The 15,459-nt window shown below is 34.7% G+C and overlaps 2 protein-coding genes across 2 annotated transcripts; one reads left to right on the top strand and one right to left on the bottom strand.

The window, feature by feature from the left end:
• Nucleotides 1-11,321: 11,321 nt before the first annotated feature.
• LOC128553244 (uncharacterized) lies at nt 11,322-14,155 on the top strand. The gene is made up of 3 exons (XM_053534371.1): nt 11,322-11,471; nt 11,642-11,706; nt 12,688-14,155. The coding sequence occupies exon 3, from the start codon at nt 13,132-13,134 to the stop codon at nt 13,807-13,809; it is 678 nt and encodes a 225-aa protein (XP_053390346.1). The 5' UTR covers nt 11,322-11,471; nt 11,642-11,706; nt 12,688-13,131; the 3' UTR covers nt 13,810-14,155.
• LOC128553243 (uncharacterized) lies at nt 11,714-14,795 on the bottom strand. The gene is made up of 3 exons (XM_053534369.1): nt 14,370-14,795; nt 13,811-13,952; nt 11,714-12,506 (listed from the first exon to the last, which is right to left on the bottom strand). Exons 1-3 carry the CDS (start codon nt 14,663-14,665, stop codon nt 11,862-11,864), a joined length of 1,083 nt encoding a protein of 360 aa, XP_053390344.1. The 5' UTR covers nt 14,666-14,795; the 3' UTR covers nt 11,714-11,861.
• Nucleotides 14,796-15,459: the final 664 nt, after the last annotated feature.

Below are 15,459 nucleotides of genomic sequence, written 5' to 3'. Positions count from 1 at the left end.
TTGTTAATAATGATAAAACTGTAATTATCGTCATTATCACACTTATATACAGTAGTTTACTTAGACAAGGTAAGAACTGGGTCATTATTTTTCGTTATTTTGCCGTGTGTTTATAATTAGTTCGTTCGTATTTACCGTGGTGGTTCATTAAAGCACCCGAATTTTAATTTAATGTTTGTCTAGCTCATTAAAACTTTTGTACGCTTTATCATCAATATCTTAATCAAATGCATAAACCATTACATTCGTGTTGAATGTGTTCATATTTGCAGGGAACTGTTTCTGGATAAAAGAGCATCTCTGTCGATTTACAATTTTTCCGTTTTTGCATGAACTTTCAAAAATATTTTACTACGTAAACAAACCCACATGTGTCGTTATAAGCCAATTAAATATACCTGTGATCGAGGCTATTTTTCAAGTTCCCTTAACCGACTTGTTCTTGAAAATGTGCTATAGATGTCTTGTAATTTTCTTCATCTAAGAGGTATCTTTCTTTTTAATAATTTCTCGAAAAGAGGAAGTTTCATTTCTTCTAAAGTGGTCTTATCTCCAATTATTGAGCTCTCCTTTGGTTTCCGAAACCTCAGATAAGTACTTTTAAAGTGAACGTGAAATCATAGAAGCGTTTTGAAATTCTATAATAATAGACAGTAAAATTGTATGCTACGGAAATCAAATGTCAAAGGTAATTCACCTAGATCAATGACCCATTCTTGATGAAACATAAATTAAGATAGTAGTTTGGAGCACCCGGAAGTACCAGGAAGTACAACATATTATCATAAAGAGTTGTTGCGTCCGATATTTTCAAATATTAGCATAATGCCGTTTACGTTTATTTGTTTTCAATAAGCAAGACTTAAATAAACTGGTGGATTTTATAGTAATTATATGAACAAAATAATCATGAGTCAAAATGCCCGAAATGTTAATATGGTCTGACGTTTAAAATTAAAAAGTTAACAGCTATATACAAAACGCGGTTAATAAAAATATCCAAACATAAATGTCACTCTTTATACGGTTTGCTTGGTATGAGGGCTGTTTATCGTATAAATAATACAGACACTTTTATTTATATACATACCCACGCATCTAACACAAATATATCGGTACAATGGGTTGCTTATTGGCTGATACCATCCTCGAAATCCCCGAGCATTCTTTCATTTATCATTATTTTCTGTTTATATCTATAAAATGCCACTTAATTGACACTACAGTAAGGTAAAACAAACGTCGGTTTTCAAAAAAAGGGCATTAAGAGCTGCTCATTGTTTATAGCTACAATAATTTATCGTGTAGCACGATCAAACCAAAGATTCAAATCTAGACAGGTCAGTGTTGAAAATTATTTCAGTCCTCGAAGATCTGCAACTTCCAAAACATAAAAGGTTTATTGTAAATGGCTGCCCGATACATAGAAGGGAATACTACGCTGATACATTAAAAAAATAGGTTAGTGCCGTATTCGTTTCAAGGAAATGTAAACTTCATTCAGCGAAAACAATATTTCAGTTTGAATTTTCAATTGATGTGGAATCATATCACGAACGTAACTCTTATAATCTATAACCACTAAGTATTAAATATATTAAAAAGTACCAGGCATAGACCAATGCCTATTTTGAATTTATCATCTACACCATTTGTGTTCGTCTTTTGAATGCATACCCGAAGAAGCATTTGTATGTGGAAAATATGTGCCCATTCGACACCATTTCACGTTAAGAGTGGCTGTGGCGCCCTTTATACTTTAATTAACAAAATTTGGAATCCATCTACCAACTCTGCTGTAATGATTTATTCCTTAGACATAATGCCGTTACATCTCAAAAACTAGCTTGCGGGTATGTAAGTTGAATCCCCATTACACGCGTTTGAATTTGTAGGAAGTCGTTGAACTGTTTTTTTTTATATCTGTTTATATGCAAACACAGCCAAATTGTGCGATTAAATAATTCAGCAATAATATATATATATATATTTATAATTATATAAAACGATTTCAGGTACAAAATTTTTTTAAAGCCATAATTACTTTGTATAAATGGACTATTGAATCCAAGACCGTTGGCAGTGATTTTGCCAACCTCACTACGGTCGTAAATTTAAGTCTTCTGTTTTAAGGTATTTAAAATAAATAATTTCGGTTGGCTAAAGTGCCATATTAAACTATTACGGTGGTGGCACTTGTATTATATCACATTTGAATTTATATAAATATATTATTTTGTGCCATTAATTTCGAAGCGCATCTGTATATACAATCTATGAATTACATTCATGATGATTTATGAGTAAGAAAAAAAATCGTTGAGTGTTATTGAACGATTATTGAATCAAATTCGGTTTAAAAACAACAAAAGAAATAGGATAAATACCGTTTCAATTACATGGAATCTTAAAGTTTATATGATTGTAATAAAAAGTCACGATTGAAATTGTAGACTAAACAAAACCACAACGTACAAAGTTCAAATAAATAAAGTAAGATAATTTCGAATGTGAGAAAGTTCAATATATTTGTTGGTCTTTACTTCAATTAAAACATTTTACATAAATTGCGCTTAGATTCTACATATACCAGTATAACATAGTATGAATTTGGTATGAATACTTCAACCATTAAACGACTAGTTACATCAATTGAAGTTTTGTGTTTGTTTGTTTTGGGTTTAACACCGTTTTTCAACAGTGTTTCAGTCATGTAACGGCGGGCAGTTAACCTAACCTGTGTCCTCGCGATCCGTAGACTATCGCTCTCCCTACTGAGCTAAGCGGGCGGACTTAATTTAAGAACAGGTCTCGTTTAATTTTCTTAAACATGGTCGCTTAATTATTATACACGAACTTTTCGTTTAGACGCTCTGAAAAAGGAAGAAAAGCGTGGTAATATCTTCTTGAAAGAACTAATTTATGTTTGAAGATGTATACAGAAGAATCCGAATCGCGATAAACAACAGTTGAAAAGATATTGAAAACGTGACAGTTGTAGTAATTTGCTGCAAATAAAATTAATTCTGCTACAATGCGTTAAAACTGTAATTTTCGTTACATGTCTAGTCTCTAACTGTACACAAAATGGATATTTATTTATTTATTTGGGTTTTACGGCGCATCAATACAGTATAGGTTATATGGCGCCAAACAGGACTACAAATTTTGGTTCCACATCTCATTTAAATCGAAATAAAAACATGAGGTATGGAATCAAAATTTGCATACCTGCTGGAATCACAGAGTTGCTGCAAAACCAAGTGTTAAGACCCTATTAGTCGCCTCTTACGACCATGCAAGGGTAAGGCTGTGGTTCCAATTTTTTTCATACACAGATCGTCCCAGAACAACACGGGGCCACAAAATGGATAAGTAGTAACCTTAGAAATTAGAATTCATACATATGTTAAAAATACGTCCGGCAAAATGTAGTTGACGTAATTTGTTCTTAAATTCTATAATTTTAAATATTCAATTCAATTCAATTCAATTCAAATATTTTATATAAGGCTCATTCACATTACATGTACATTACAATTTACAATTATCGAAATATCACAAGAACATGTATGTGACCAATCATAAATGATTTATATGAGACTATACATATGGCATTTGTACATTATGACACTAAAACAATACTATACCATAAAAACCTGATCATCATTAAAACCAATGATATACCATAAAATCACATCAAAGAATCTTAAAACGTTTCTATGACTGTTTAAAAAACACTATTAGTTAGTGTTTGACTTTGGATTAGAGCCCTGCCAATAAAAACTTTATAAAACCCTAACAAAAAAGAATTCTAAGTTAAAAAGGGGCATAACCCCTGTCAGAATTTAAGTCTAAGCTATGGGAATTGTTTGTACTAGTGTAGACCTGAGAGTAAATAACTATTTCAAGCTTCACGTTAAAATCTTTGATATTAACAGAAATATTGTCTTGTCAAAAATTGACAGTAAATAAGTATTAAGTTTCAAAGTCAATAACTCTGTTAGCAACAGAGATACTCAACCCCTATATTAACTTTAAAAGTCAATTTTTAAAAACAACACTTATTACTGTACACAAATGCTAAAATTGTAAGAAGCCTAATTCATATATATAGTGTGTTCAAATCATATATAGCAAGTTTATGAAGAGACTGAGAATTCAAAATATATATACAGAAGTACATTTATGACCTAGAATATAAAAATTTCCTACGTTCGGATAAAATTTTATAGCAGGTTTTGGCAGCAATATATGCATTCTTATCATGTTTAAATGTTACAAGTAGTTTTTCGTCATCCGACAAGTTGTCATAGGTAACATTTGGCATACTATTTATTGCAGAAATCAGTTCAGTTCTACATTCATTGTACAAGGGGCTTTTATATAAAAATGTTTCTCATCTTCTAAAACATCATGACAATTAAAACAGCATCTTCTCCTTAATTCTAAGTTTTCATATCTTCCGGTTTCCACTCGTAATGGTGCTACACCACATCTAAATTTTGTAAAAGCTGATCGATAATGAAAAGGCATATTGGATTTTAAATATTTCTCTGAACAAAAATCTGACTTAAAAATTCCATAGGTTCTCAGCTTATTACCACCATTTCCTCTTTTAGAAGTATTTCTATCTAACAATGCTTTCCATTTCACTTTTTCAACATTAAACAATTTTTCTTCAATAAGATTGATTACAGGTTTATAGTTTCCATCAACATGATTCAACAAATGAACACAGTTAATATTCTGAAGACAGTTGTTCATTCTATAATAACTATTCCTAATATTTTCATTTTTTGACCATGAAAATATAACTTTGTTCTTTCTTGCATCTGACATATTCGTAACTCTAAAGTACTGTCTGAATACTGAACCCCAGAGTCTAACGTTTAGTGGCTTCCAACCCATCTCCCCAATCAAAGCAGCATTTGGAGTATATTTCCCTACCCCAAGATAGTACCGCATGGCCCTATTGTGGACAGCATTGATACATGAGAACGACCTGTCCCCCCACAATGGAGCGCTATAGCTAATAATTGGCCACACCATACTATCATACAGCCTTGTGAAAGTCGAATAGTGAAAACCACCAAAAGCTTTGCTCTTTGAAATAATCAGTCCAAGAGCTCTTGAAGCCGACAAAGCAACAGTTTTAGCTATCTCATGGAAATCAAGGAATTCATTCAGTACAATTCCTAAATATTTATAACTATGTACATATTCTAATACATCTGTTCCAATTTTGAAAACATGATCTGACACTGTAGTACCATTTGTGCGAAAATGTATAATTTTAGACTTTTCACAATTTACCATCATTTTATTTTGAGAACACCAAACTGACAGTTGATTTAACATGAACTGCAAGTCCTCAGCATCATCAGCATATAGTAAAATACTTATTTTTGTATCTCCTATCCTAATACCTTTATCTAAATTATTGATTGTAGATGTTAGATTATTAATATACAAGTTAAACAACATTGGGGAGAGCGGACAAGCGTGCTTCAAGCCGCACTTTATATCGAACCAATGTGTATCAAAGCCGTTCAGACGAACACAGCATTTAACATCCTTGTACAGTGACATTATGGCATGAAACAGTCTATCCTGCACTCAAAGATGCTGCAACTTATTCCACAAAGTATTTCTATCTAACATGCCATACGCCTTCTTGAAATCAATAAAAGCGGCATAAGTTGGAAGCCTTTTAAGTTTACGAGTTTCTATAATTGTTGTAAGAGACTGTACTTGGTCAACAGTGCTTTTTCCTTTACAAAAGTCATTTTGCTCATCACATATAACATTTTCCTGTGTTAATCTAGTATTCAAAAGACTACAGTAAATCTTGTACATACAAGGTGCTAATGTGATACCCCTATAGGAAAGGGGATCCCTAGTGTCAGAAGTAGATGACTTTGGAATAGGTGTTATAATACCTTTAGACCACTCTGAAGGTACAGTTCCACTGGTGTAACACCTATTAAAGAGACTGTGCAGCATTGCCAAGGCCAGGTCGTTTTTCAACAATTCACTCGGTATTTCATCATGACCAGGTGCCTTTCCAGACTTTGCCTGTAATATGCATTTTCGGAGCTCCTCGATAGTGAATAAATTGTTGAAATCTAACCCGTCCAACGCACCAAGGACAGTCTCATCAAAAGGTGGTAAACAGCTAGAGTTGCTCGTAGCATCCTGAGGATTGAGAAGTTTTTCAAAATCAGAACCCCATTTTTGAAGAACAAAACTAGGATCAGAAGAAATGGACCCATCAGGTTGTGTGACCTCAAACGGAATCTTTTTTAATCTTTCATTACCAACCCCAATTTTGCCTATGCTTTTCCAAAAAATTCTAGAATCCCTGGAAACGGCAGCTTCTAGCTCTGCCTGAGCTTGATAAACATATTGCCTCTTAGCTCTCTGGACGCTACGATCAAATTCTTTACGTTTTGTAACATATACATGTTTAAGCGAACGCCTATTACCATTTGTACATTTAAGCCATTTCTTTTCAGCTAAACACATATTTTTCCATAAAACAGTTAAATGTTCAGACCACCAAGGTTTGTAGACTTTATGCTTCTTAGTTGCTCTTTTACTAGAACTAATGGTTACTGACTTATGTGATAGTTTGTTTGACATCTCATTGTGCATAATTCCAACAAATGTACTATATGCCTCGTCAAGACCCACCTGTGACATAGCCGCACTTTCTAGCTGATCTATGGTCTGAAAAACGCTTCTTTGACAATCAGGACCAGACTTAAAATCATCACTTACAGATTTCGTATTATAGATAGTTCGAGTACAATGTATGTCAGAGTTGGGTCTCGCCTGAGTCATACTGCAATCAGGGTATTTAAAAACAACATTCCATCTAAGAATTGAATGGTCGGGTGTAACAGAAGTACAAAGCTGAGTAAATCTAAGTGAGCTATCTAAAATGTTGGACATAGACATTACTTCAAACTCAACAAATTTATGTAAACCTTCATACAGAATTTGATAAAAATCGACCACCGATGCACCCTGTGGCCCAATAAAGGTTACATCATTACTTATAGCATTCCGACCATCTAAAATTGCAAAATTGGCATCAACTAAAAATTCTGTCAAAAGTGATCCATACTGATTAATGCCAAAATCTACGACATTTTTCTCCGGCAGTTCATCAATGCCTTGTATAAAATCCAAATTATCTGAGCATCTACTATTAAAATCGCCGCACAAAAACATTACAACGTTTTCCTCATGATATTTACTTATCTGGCAAAGATTTTCATAAAAGTCATTACCATCAACCTGTCTAAAAGAATTCTCTGGGGGTAAATAACAAACACATACAATTAAATTGTCATATTCACCATTTTACAGGTAAATTTTAGCCATAATATTCCCTCAAAATCTTTATCAAGTACTGAAACATTAAAATCATTTAAAAATTCATTTTTAATTAAAAAAGCAACTCCACCTGACCCTTTTTTAGCATTAACATGTAAATCAGTTCTGTTATGACCAATGAAAGTGTAACCATCAAAACAAATTTCTTCATTTTTCCTTAGATGCGTTTCTGCAATGCCTAAAATATCAAAATTACAATCATTTACACATTGTTCTCTAAAATTATGATTTTCTGAAAGATTATCACAGTTCCAGTTCTGAACGTTCCAAAACCCGCATATGGCCTAATTTCGCCGGGGATGGTACGAGTTATCTTTTCCCCTATATCTTTGCTGACTGTTTATAACCCGATCTTGATCACGTCCATAGTCTCTTTGCCGATCCTGATCATGTCTGCTCCTACCTCTAGGTGAAACCCTAGAGTCATGTCTGTTATTGTGCCACCTCGAGGCATCTCTGCGCCTCGACCTGTCTCTATCTCCTGAATTACTCCTCCTTGAATTATCACTTTTTGACACTACATGTACACCACGCACTTCAAGATCAGCCAACTGACCTTTTTTTCAATGAATCAATGACTTTTTTGAAATTAGCACACTAAACTCTTTCACTTTTAGATTTATCACTATCAATAAACACATTACCGAAACAGCTGTTTTTTTTCAGAACTGATTTTTTATCCATCACCTCACGTTTATCTGCTCTGCTTTTCATTGTTGCCACAATGACCCGTGATCCCCAAGATTGCGCTCCCTTTCGTACTGCTCGAACCGCTCGTGCTTGCACCCTCAAGCCGTCTGTAAGTATGTTATTTACTTTCCGCAAGACATCTTCATTCTCCGACTCTGTAACATTACGGAGAATGATATTATTTTCTATAGAATCAGTTTTGGAGGCTTTTACAGTCAAATCATCCACAAGGTCCTTTATGTTATCACTGGCACAGTCTATGTTGGGGTTACACTCGGCTAAAACGCCCCTTTTGACATTTTCCACCTTTTCATTTACTACTTTGTTTAACTTGTTGATTTCACTAGTGATTCGTTTATCAATAGTGCTTGTCAGTTTCTTGGTAACTTTCTCTTCAACCGCTTTCTCTATTACATCAATTCTCTCATGTACTTTACCGATCATGTCACTCATGTTAGAGTTGATTCTCTGCATGTTTGTTGACATGGTCCGCATGTCGCATGTCATTGTGAATATCATTTGTGCCAGACTTTGTATGTCCATTTGCGAAAAGTCTGGGTTTTCATCTGAAGGGAAGTGAACTTCAGCGACATGTATAACACTGTTAACTGAATTACTAGCACTATCATTGTTTGTAACTGAACCGGCTTTACCTTGTTTACTGCTTTTGTCGGCACTTTTCTCACAATGTTTGGATGATGATGAATTTGTCAGATTACGTCTCGCCTTGCTGATGGAGCGCTTTTCCTTCTTACTATCTAGACTTGTCAACGACGCCACCTTCACCTTTTTCAAATCACTATCTATCTCTGGGGCAGAAATATTTTTCTTTCTGCTGTTAGTCACAGGAGTTCTCATGACAGGAACAGCAGCTGGCTGAGAACAGAAAACACTATCAACATAATTATCAGCATCAAGGTTAATGTCAATCTGACCATTGTTTATCACAGAATTATTTTCAGAGTGCCGTTTCTCTTGTTGATTCCCCTTGTCTGCCTTCTTAGCACCTCTTGACAGTACCTGATTATCTGTCACCACCATTGTACATACAATATAATCTCAATGATGCAAACAGTCATGAAACAGACGCAAGAATTGACTATGTTGACCTCGCGAAATCTAATGTTACTCTTATTTAGATCCGGTGGAAACAGATGCTTCACCTCGTGCCGATAGTCCGTTCCGACAACTTGACGAAATATGAAAAACTCGCACCACAATTTCACTGGATATCACTGTCAAATGTTAGCTCAGTATCTCCGCTTCACGAATATCTCAGTCTTTGTTATCAAAGCTCTCATTAAACTACTAAATTTCTAAAAGTTTTCAAAAAATTGTCTCGTGTTCAAATATGGCGACTTAGGTATACCACCACCAAATTCTATCATAAATAAGAAAACACATTAGTGATTCTAAAACATTACGGCCGCTGCCAGGTGGGTAATAGTTTTAGATACGTTTAGCGCATTTGTCAGTCACTAAAACTGAATAAAAAATCATGTTAAGTTATGTGTCAGATTCGAGCATCTTTGTTTTCACTGGAAAAGGCTGTTTATACAATTGAAACAGTTTCGAAAGTTTGCAAAAAATGTAGAAGATCATCAAGTTCCAGATAAACTATAGTTATCATGACAAACACGTGTAATAATAAAAAAACTCTGAAGAAACATTAACAAAAATTGATAATTGATTGATACTGTGCTGCTACCTACGAAAATAAAATACGTAATTAATTTTGTTTCGAAATTGCCATATTTTTATTTCAAAGTTTGTGTTTTTTCCTGTATCGGATATGCACGAATAGTCTAAGAATACCTCTGTCTTAGCGTTAAAATATTCCAAGTATATATATACAACTTTATTTCCTCCAAATCAATAAAGAGTCACATATAATACTACAAATATACAAATATCAGTATAAATACAAAGGAACTCTTATTGCATGTATAAAAGAAAAGCAAATCAATTACTCTTCACTCTTCAATCTTGCGTATTGCAAAGCATTGGGATTAATTAACATTACGCCAGCTGTCAATCAAACCAATCGATAATCCAATCAGAGATCGACATCTGATCAATCACTCGGAACGCTTCGGTTACTGAAAACCGACGCCATTTTCCTTAGACAAACTCTTGTATCGAAGTAGATTGTACATGGTATTTCATTTCGACTTTTAAAACTATTTCAACCAAACAAATATGGTGAAACGGTGCCAGTGGGGTACCTGTAATTCAGACAGTAGATATCCAGAAAGACCGAAGGGTGGCATTGAGTTTTTACCGGTTCCTATGCCGAAAAGACAGCTCGATAAATGTAAAAGATGGATCAAGGCCTGCGGTCGCCCCCACGAGCAACTGAACGTACAGAAAATTGACGGCAATTATAACGCTTATATTTGTACCAAGGTATGGTATAGCGTTTTAAATTCATTTATTCTACGTCAGTAGAAGCTTTGTTTAAAATTAGAAACATGTGACAAGGTCGCATTTCTCCGCGATTTGGCCAATCACAGATACTCCCAACCACGTGTTTGATGTAAACATTACCGTATTTGGTAGCATGTAAACATGGACAATTTTATGACCCTGATCAATCTTTGTACGAATTAATTGTATCCGAATTCTACCCCTACTTAAAATAAGGAAATGCATTAGGTAGGTCCGTATTTTCTGTAAGTGTACAGTTGTCATTCCTTTCCAGTTTGAATCACGCGACAGGTTATCAGACAGCCAGAAAACAAATTATGAAACATTTCTATTCAGCTTTGAATTTCAAGAATGAAAAACAAAATGTACCGTTACACATGCCTGTGAAAATGTTCTACTGTATGCCTTTAGTATGTAATGTGTCTTTTTGGTTTTAAATCCTGGTATGCTGACACTGTATACACATAGGGCTGAACACATAAGCTAAGTTTTTTAGGAAATTTTCTGGTTTTCATTAATAGAAATCTTCCATCAAGATATGTATGCCATTAAAGCTGTACGATTTCCTTGAAAAGAACATGAAAGTCAAGGTTGCGGCTCTTTAATCAATTGTATAATAAGATGTCATTATATTAGTTAAATAAATTACATATTTTATTTACCGGTTTAGTTCGCTGTATTTACACACTCCTGTCATATCGCCGACATTTTCTTACATTATCAACTAAAGATCAGAGTGTAGTTACTGTTACCTAGCCGAATAGACATAATGAATTTTCTTTCTTAACTTTCAGCATTTTCTGGAGGGTAAACCTACTGACAAACATCCAGATCCAGTACCTGCTTTATCAGTCGGAAGTAAATTAACACCTATCAGACCTCCGCCAGAGACGGCCTGATTCAGAGCCACCAAGAAAGCGGAGAAATGTGCTTTCAGAAATTAACAACAGGTAAACAGTAAAAAAATTTTAACGACTATAAGCTACCTATTATACATTATAAAGATTTTTTATAATCTATATATTTTTAATTATTTTCTGTAATACAATACTGAAGAATAATACATACTGGAATATATAACATACACATATCACTCATCAAAATTGTTACTTTTTTCTAGCATCACTGATGAAAATGTCTACAGGGGTCAGTTAACTGAAACGCAAACTGGAACCATTTACAAATGTATGTATGTGATCATTCTATTCAACACATGAATTTTCTAAAAAGATGGCACAACTTAGATAAAATGTTTTCCATAGTTGGCTGATCAGGATAAACCCGTAATATGTGCAAGTCCTGGCGTGTATAAGTGACAAAGTCACAAAATTTTGCTCCTGTCACAAGCAACTGTCCTTGAACTTGAAACCAATATGCATGTTTTTATTTATATTAATATAATTTCCATTGTATTCTAAAAAGAAATCTGGACGTGGCACTTCAGAATTAACAATGTCCAGAATTTTACTGTCTCTGATGGAAAATGGACATTTCACTTCCAAAATACCCGATGTACCATTGTCACATATTTTACCGTCCGGTGTTGCTCCAACACATGGAAACTTTGGATTCACAATAAATCCGCACTCATGCACGTGATTTTTTGTCTGTTTTCGGTATAATTTCTTTGCAACTCTTTCGTTTGCCGAACCATAGCTGGTAGATGCTGACGTAAATTTCTTAGGATTTTGAATACTGTCAATTAATTTCTTTGTGACGGCTGACTTTCTCAGCATTAGTCTTCCAAAATTTGAAGCAGTTATTCTCTTTTTTCTTTCTGAAAACCAGCTTTCACTTTCAGACTGCTCTCTTGTATTTATCTCCATTGCAATTGCTTCGTCGTTTGTTATAGAAACGCATTTGAATTGTTCACGGTAATCATTAGTGATATCAATGTTTGTTAATGTTGGCGTAAAGGGGAACTGCAGATTTCCACAGGGCACTGTGTTTGCCGCCGGTCCTTCCATTGGTTGGATCAGTTGTAACTGCAATTAAATTTTTTTTAGAGTATGTGTATCTTGTAAATTTACGTAAATGTAAGTATGAGCCATACAACAGGAAAAGGTGCCTCACTGTAAAAACTTTAATCTCTTATATTTAGATATATAATATTGATCAAACTGCAAGCAGATAATTAAGTATATATTTGTTTATCTGTGTTTTCAGAAGTATCACCACTAGACATGCTGGCTTTAGCTGCTGATAACCAGACCCTCCAAAGACAGCTTGACATTGCAAGACAACAGTTATCACAACAGATTCTACATAATGAAGAGCTTAGAAGAGAAAATAGCACACTGAAGAAAAAAGCTCAACCCTCAAATACTAGTGTAACACTTAAAAAAGGTACTATTTTCACTGTAGAAACTGTAAGAGACAGTCCAATAAGGGACAATTTCAAATACTATACTGGATTTGTTTATTTGCGGTTCATGTGCATTTTCAACTTACTTGTACCGAACAAATTTGTAATTCCTATTCAGTTCTCTAAAACTATATCAAGCGTGAAGAACATGAAATTCCAGGACCAGTTTCTGCTTACAGTGATCAAACTAAGACTTAACCTGCAGTTTAAGCATTTGGGACATTTATTTGGCATTTCCTCGCAAGATGCCGGAGCTCTTTTTCAGAGAATGGATAAACTACATGTTCTATCGCTTTGGGTCAGTACCGCTGTGGCCAGGTAGAGTTATTCAGGAAAAGATGCCAAAAAAATTCAGAGAAGAATTCCCGGATACCATGATAATACTGGACGGCACAGAAATCAAACTCCAACCGCTATCAGCATTAAGAACACAGAGTCAATGTTACTCCGATTATAAGTCCTCAACAACACTGAAAGGTCTTGTTGATGTAGACCCAAGAGGGTCTTTTACAATTATTTCTATGCTGTTTTCAGGATCTATATCTGATAAAGAGATCACATCAGCAAGCGGACTTTTGGAAATGTTTCAACAGCTGCTCGATAGCGGTCGACTTAAACGAGGAGACGGTGTCATGGTGGATAAGGGTTTTTTAATAAAAGATGAAATTGAAAAACTTGGACTTAAACTTCACATTCCACCATTTGCTCCTGGCTCAGGACAGTTGTCTCCAGGTGATGTAGCATTAACAAGGAAGATTGCTGCCCACCGAGTTCATGTTGAGAGAGCTATTAGCAGAGCAAAAAAGTTTAAGATAGTTGACAACAGAATTGACCTGACACTTTTCCCATGCATAAATCAGATTTGGTTTTGCTGCTGCTTTCTAACTGGATTCATGCCCCTGTTGATAACTGAAAAGAACTAACCTGGTGTGCTAGTGTACTGCCAACATTCTGTGGGCCATGGTCTGTGACAACTGTCTGGAAGGGTGTGCATGCCAAATAACTTAGTGGAGAGTCATCTAGTGAATGCAGTAACTGTATATCACTATCTAGTAGGCTGATTTTCCTGCAATGTGAAATAAAAAATGTATACACAAATATCAAAAGTTATATTGAGGTAAACATATGTAATGTTCCTTAAAGGTAAAAATGTTTGATTACTGAAAATTATGCTTTCAAAGGTATCATAAATTAATTCTGGACTTGTAACTGTATTCAATATTTGTTGTTTATTTTTTACCCTGAAATAAAGTATGTTTAATATTAAAATTTAGTTTCTTTATTATGTTTTGAGGTTGCTGTTTCTTTATTATGTTTTGAGGCTGCTGTTTCTTCACTATGTTATATAGCTGCTGCCTGTAATTTTAAGTAAGAAACAAATTTTTGATCTCCCTGTCAGTTTCCCATTATGGACTTGTCAAACCTAAAAAATGGACAGAATAAAAGCCGGTGCACATTTGAAAAAGTTTCAGAAATTAAGTACCTGTTGTCTGTGAAAATAGCCGTTAGCGGTTTACGTTTCCTGTCGGTGTTGTATGACTTGCAGACAACCATCTCAGATACAGCCTCTGCTGCTATCTTCGCCCCTCGTGGTTTGTCCCACTGCTGTGCAACTTCAGTACAAGCCGGCTGGCTCGGTACATCCTGCAGTCCCTCAAGCACCCAGTCTGTCAGCTTTAGCACAACTGCTAGTACATGAGCACATTCACCTGATATCCTGAAAGCAGATAAATAACTGAAAGTTTCTACCCTTATGTTAATAGATCTACAAAAAATCATAAAAATCTAAATATTAAAATCATTTCTTCTTCTTGAACGAAATCCACATAAAATCCATGTGTAGATACAAATCATATATGCCTAGTGCAAATGTTCGAAAGTGATAGGATCGATGCGCGAGGTGGGTGGGGGATCCGGAAGTATACAGTCATGTGGCGGCACGAAGCTAGATTCTACTTAACGGCATTTCCCCCAAAAATGACGTTTTCAAGGGCAGATAACTCTTTTTCGAATCCGGTGACCTATGATTTTTATTGCATTTTTTTGTTTCTTAGATGATTGTCCTTCAATATCCAAAGTTTAAAGAAATTCTGTTATTGGGAAAATTTTCGCCCATCTCATATACAGGGAATTCTAGCATACGCCTTTAAACAAAATAGAGTTTCAGAAGTATTCTGTTTATGGAAGATTAAAGTGTTAAAATACCTTTATAGAATCATGCGTCTTGAGAAATGATCTATAATTATTCTTCATTACGGTTTCAGGGCAATAACAAAATAGACTTTCATTTGTAAATTACATATCACCTTTCTCTTTGTAAATTTCGGTAACGTAAGAAGAAATGCATTACCTTTTTCGTTTTATTTTTTTTAATGTTAATTAAAATCCGCTAATAAGACAACCCGCTATTGAGACTACATTTTTAAAGTCCCATGGTGGCCGATTTAGTGGCGTTTCACTGTATCATACATCTTATACGTGTTCGAGGTTATTTCTAGAACATTTACATGACTGTATAAGGAAAGGAAAACAATCTTTCGCTACCAGAAAGTTATTTGCCATGTGAAGGGAAA

Source organism: Mercenaria mercenaria, unplaced genomic scaffold (assembly GCF_021730395.1).
Source record: "Mercenaria mercenaria strain notata unplaced genomic scaffold, MADL_Memer_1 contig_3621, whole genome shotgun sequence".
NCBI classification, from domain to species: Eukaryota; Metazoa; Mollusca; class Bivalvia; order Venerida; family Veneridae; genus Mercenaria; species Mercenaria mercenaria.
This window is presented reverse-complemented; position numbering and strand designations above follow the sequence as displayed.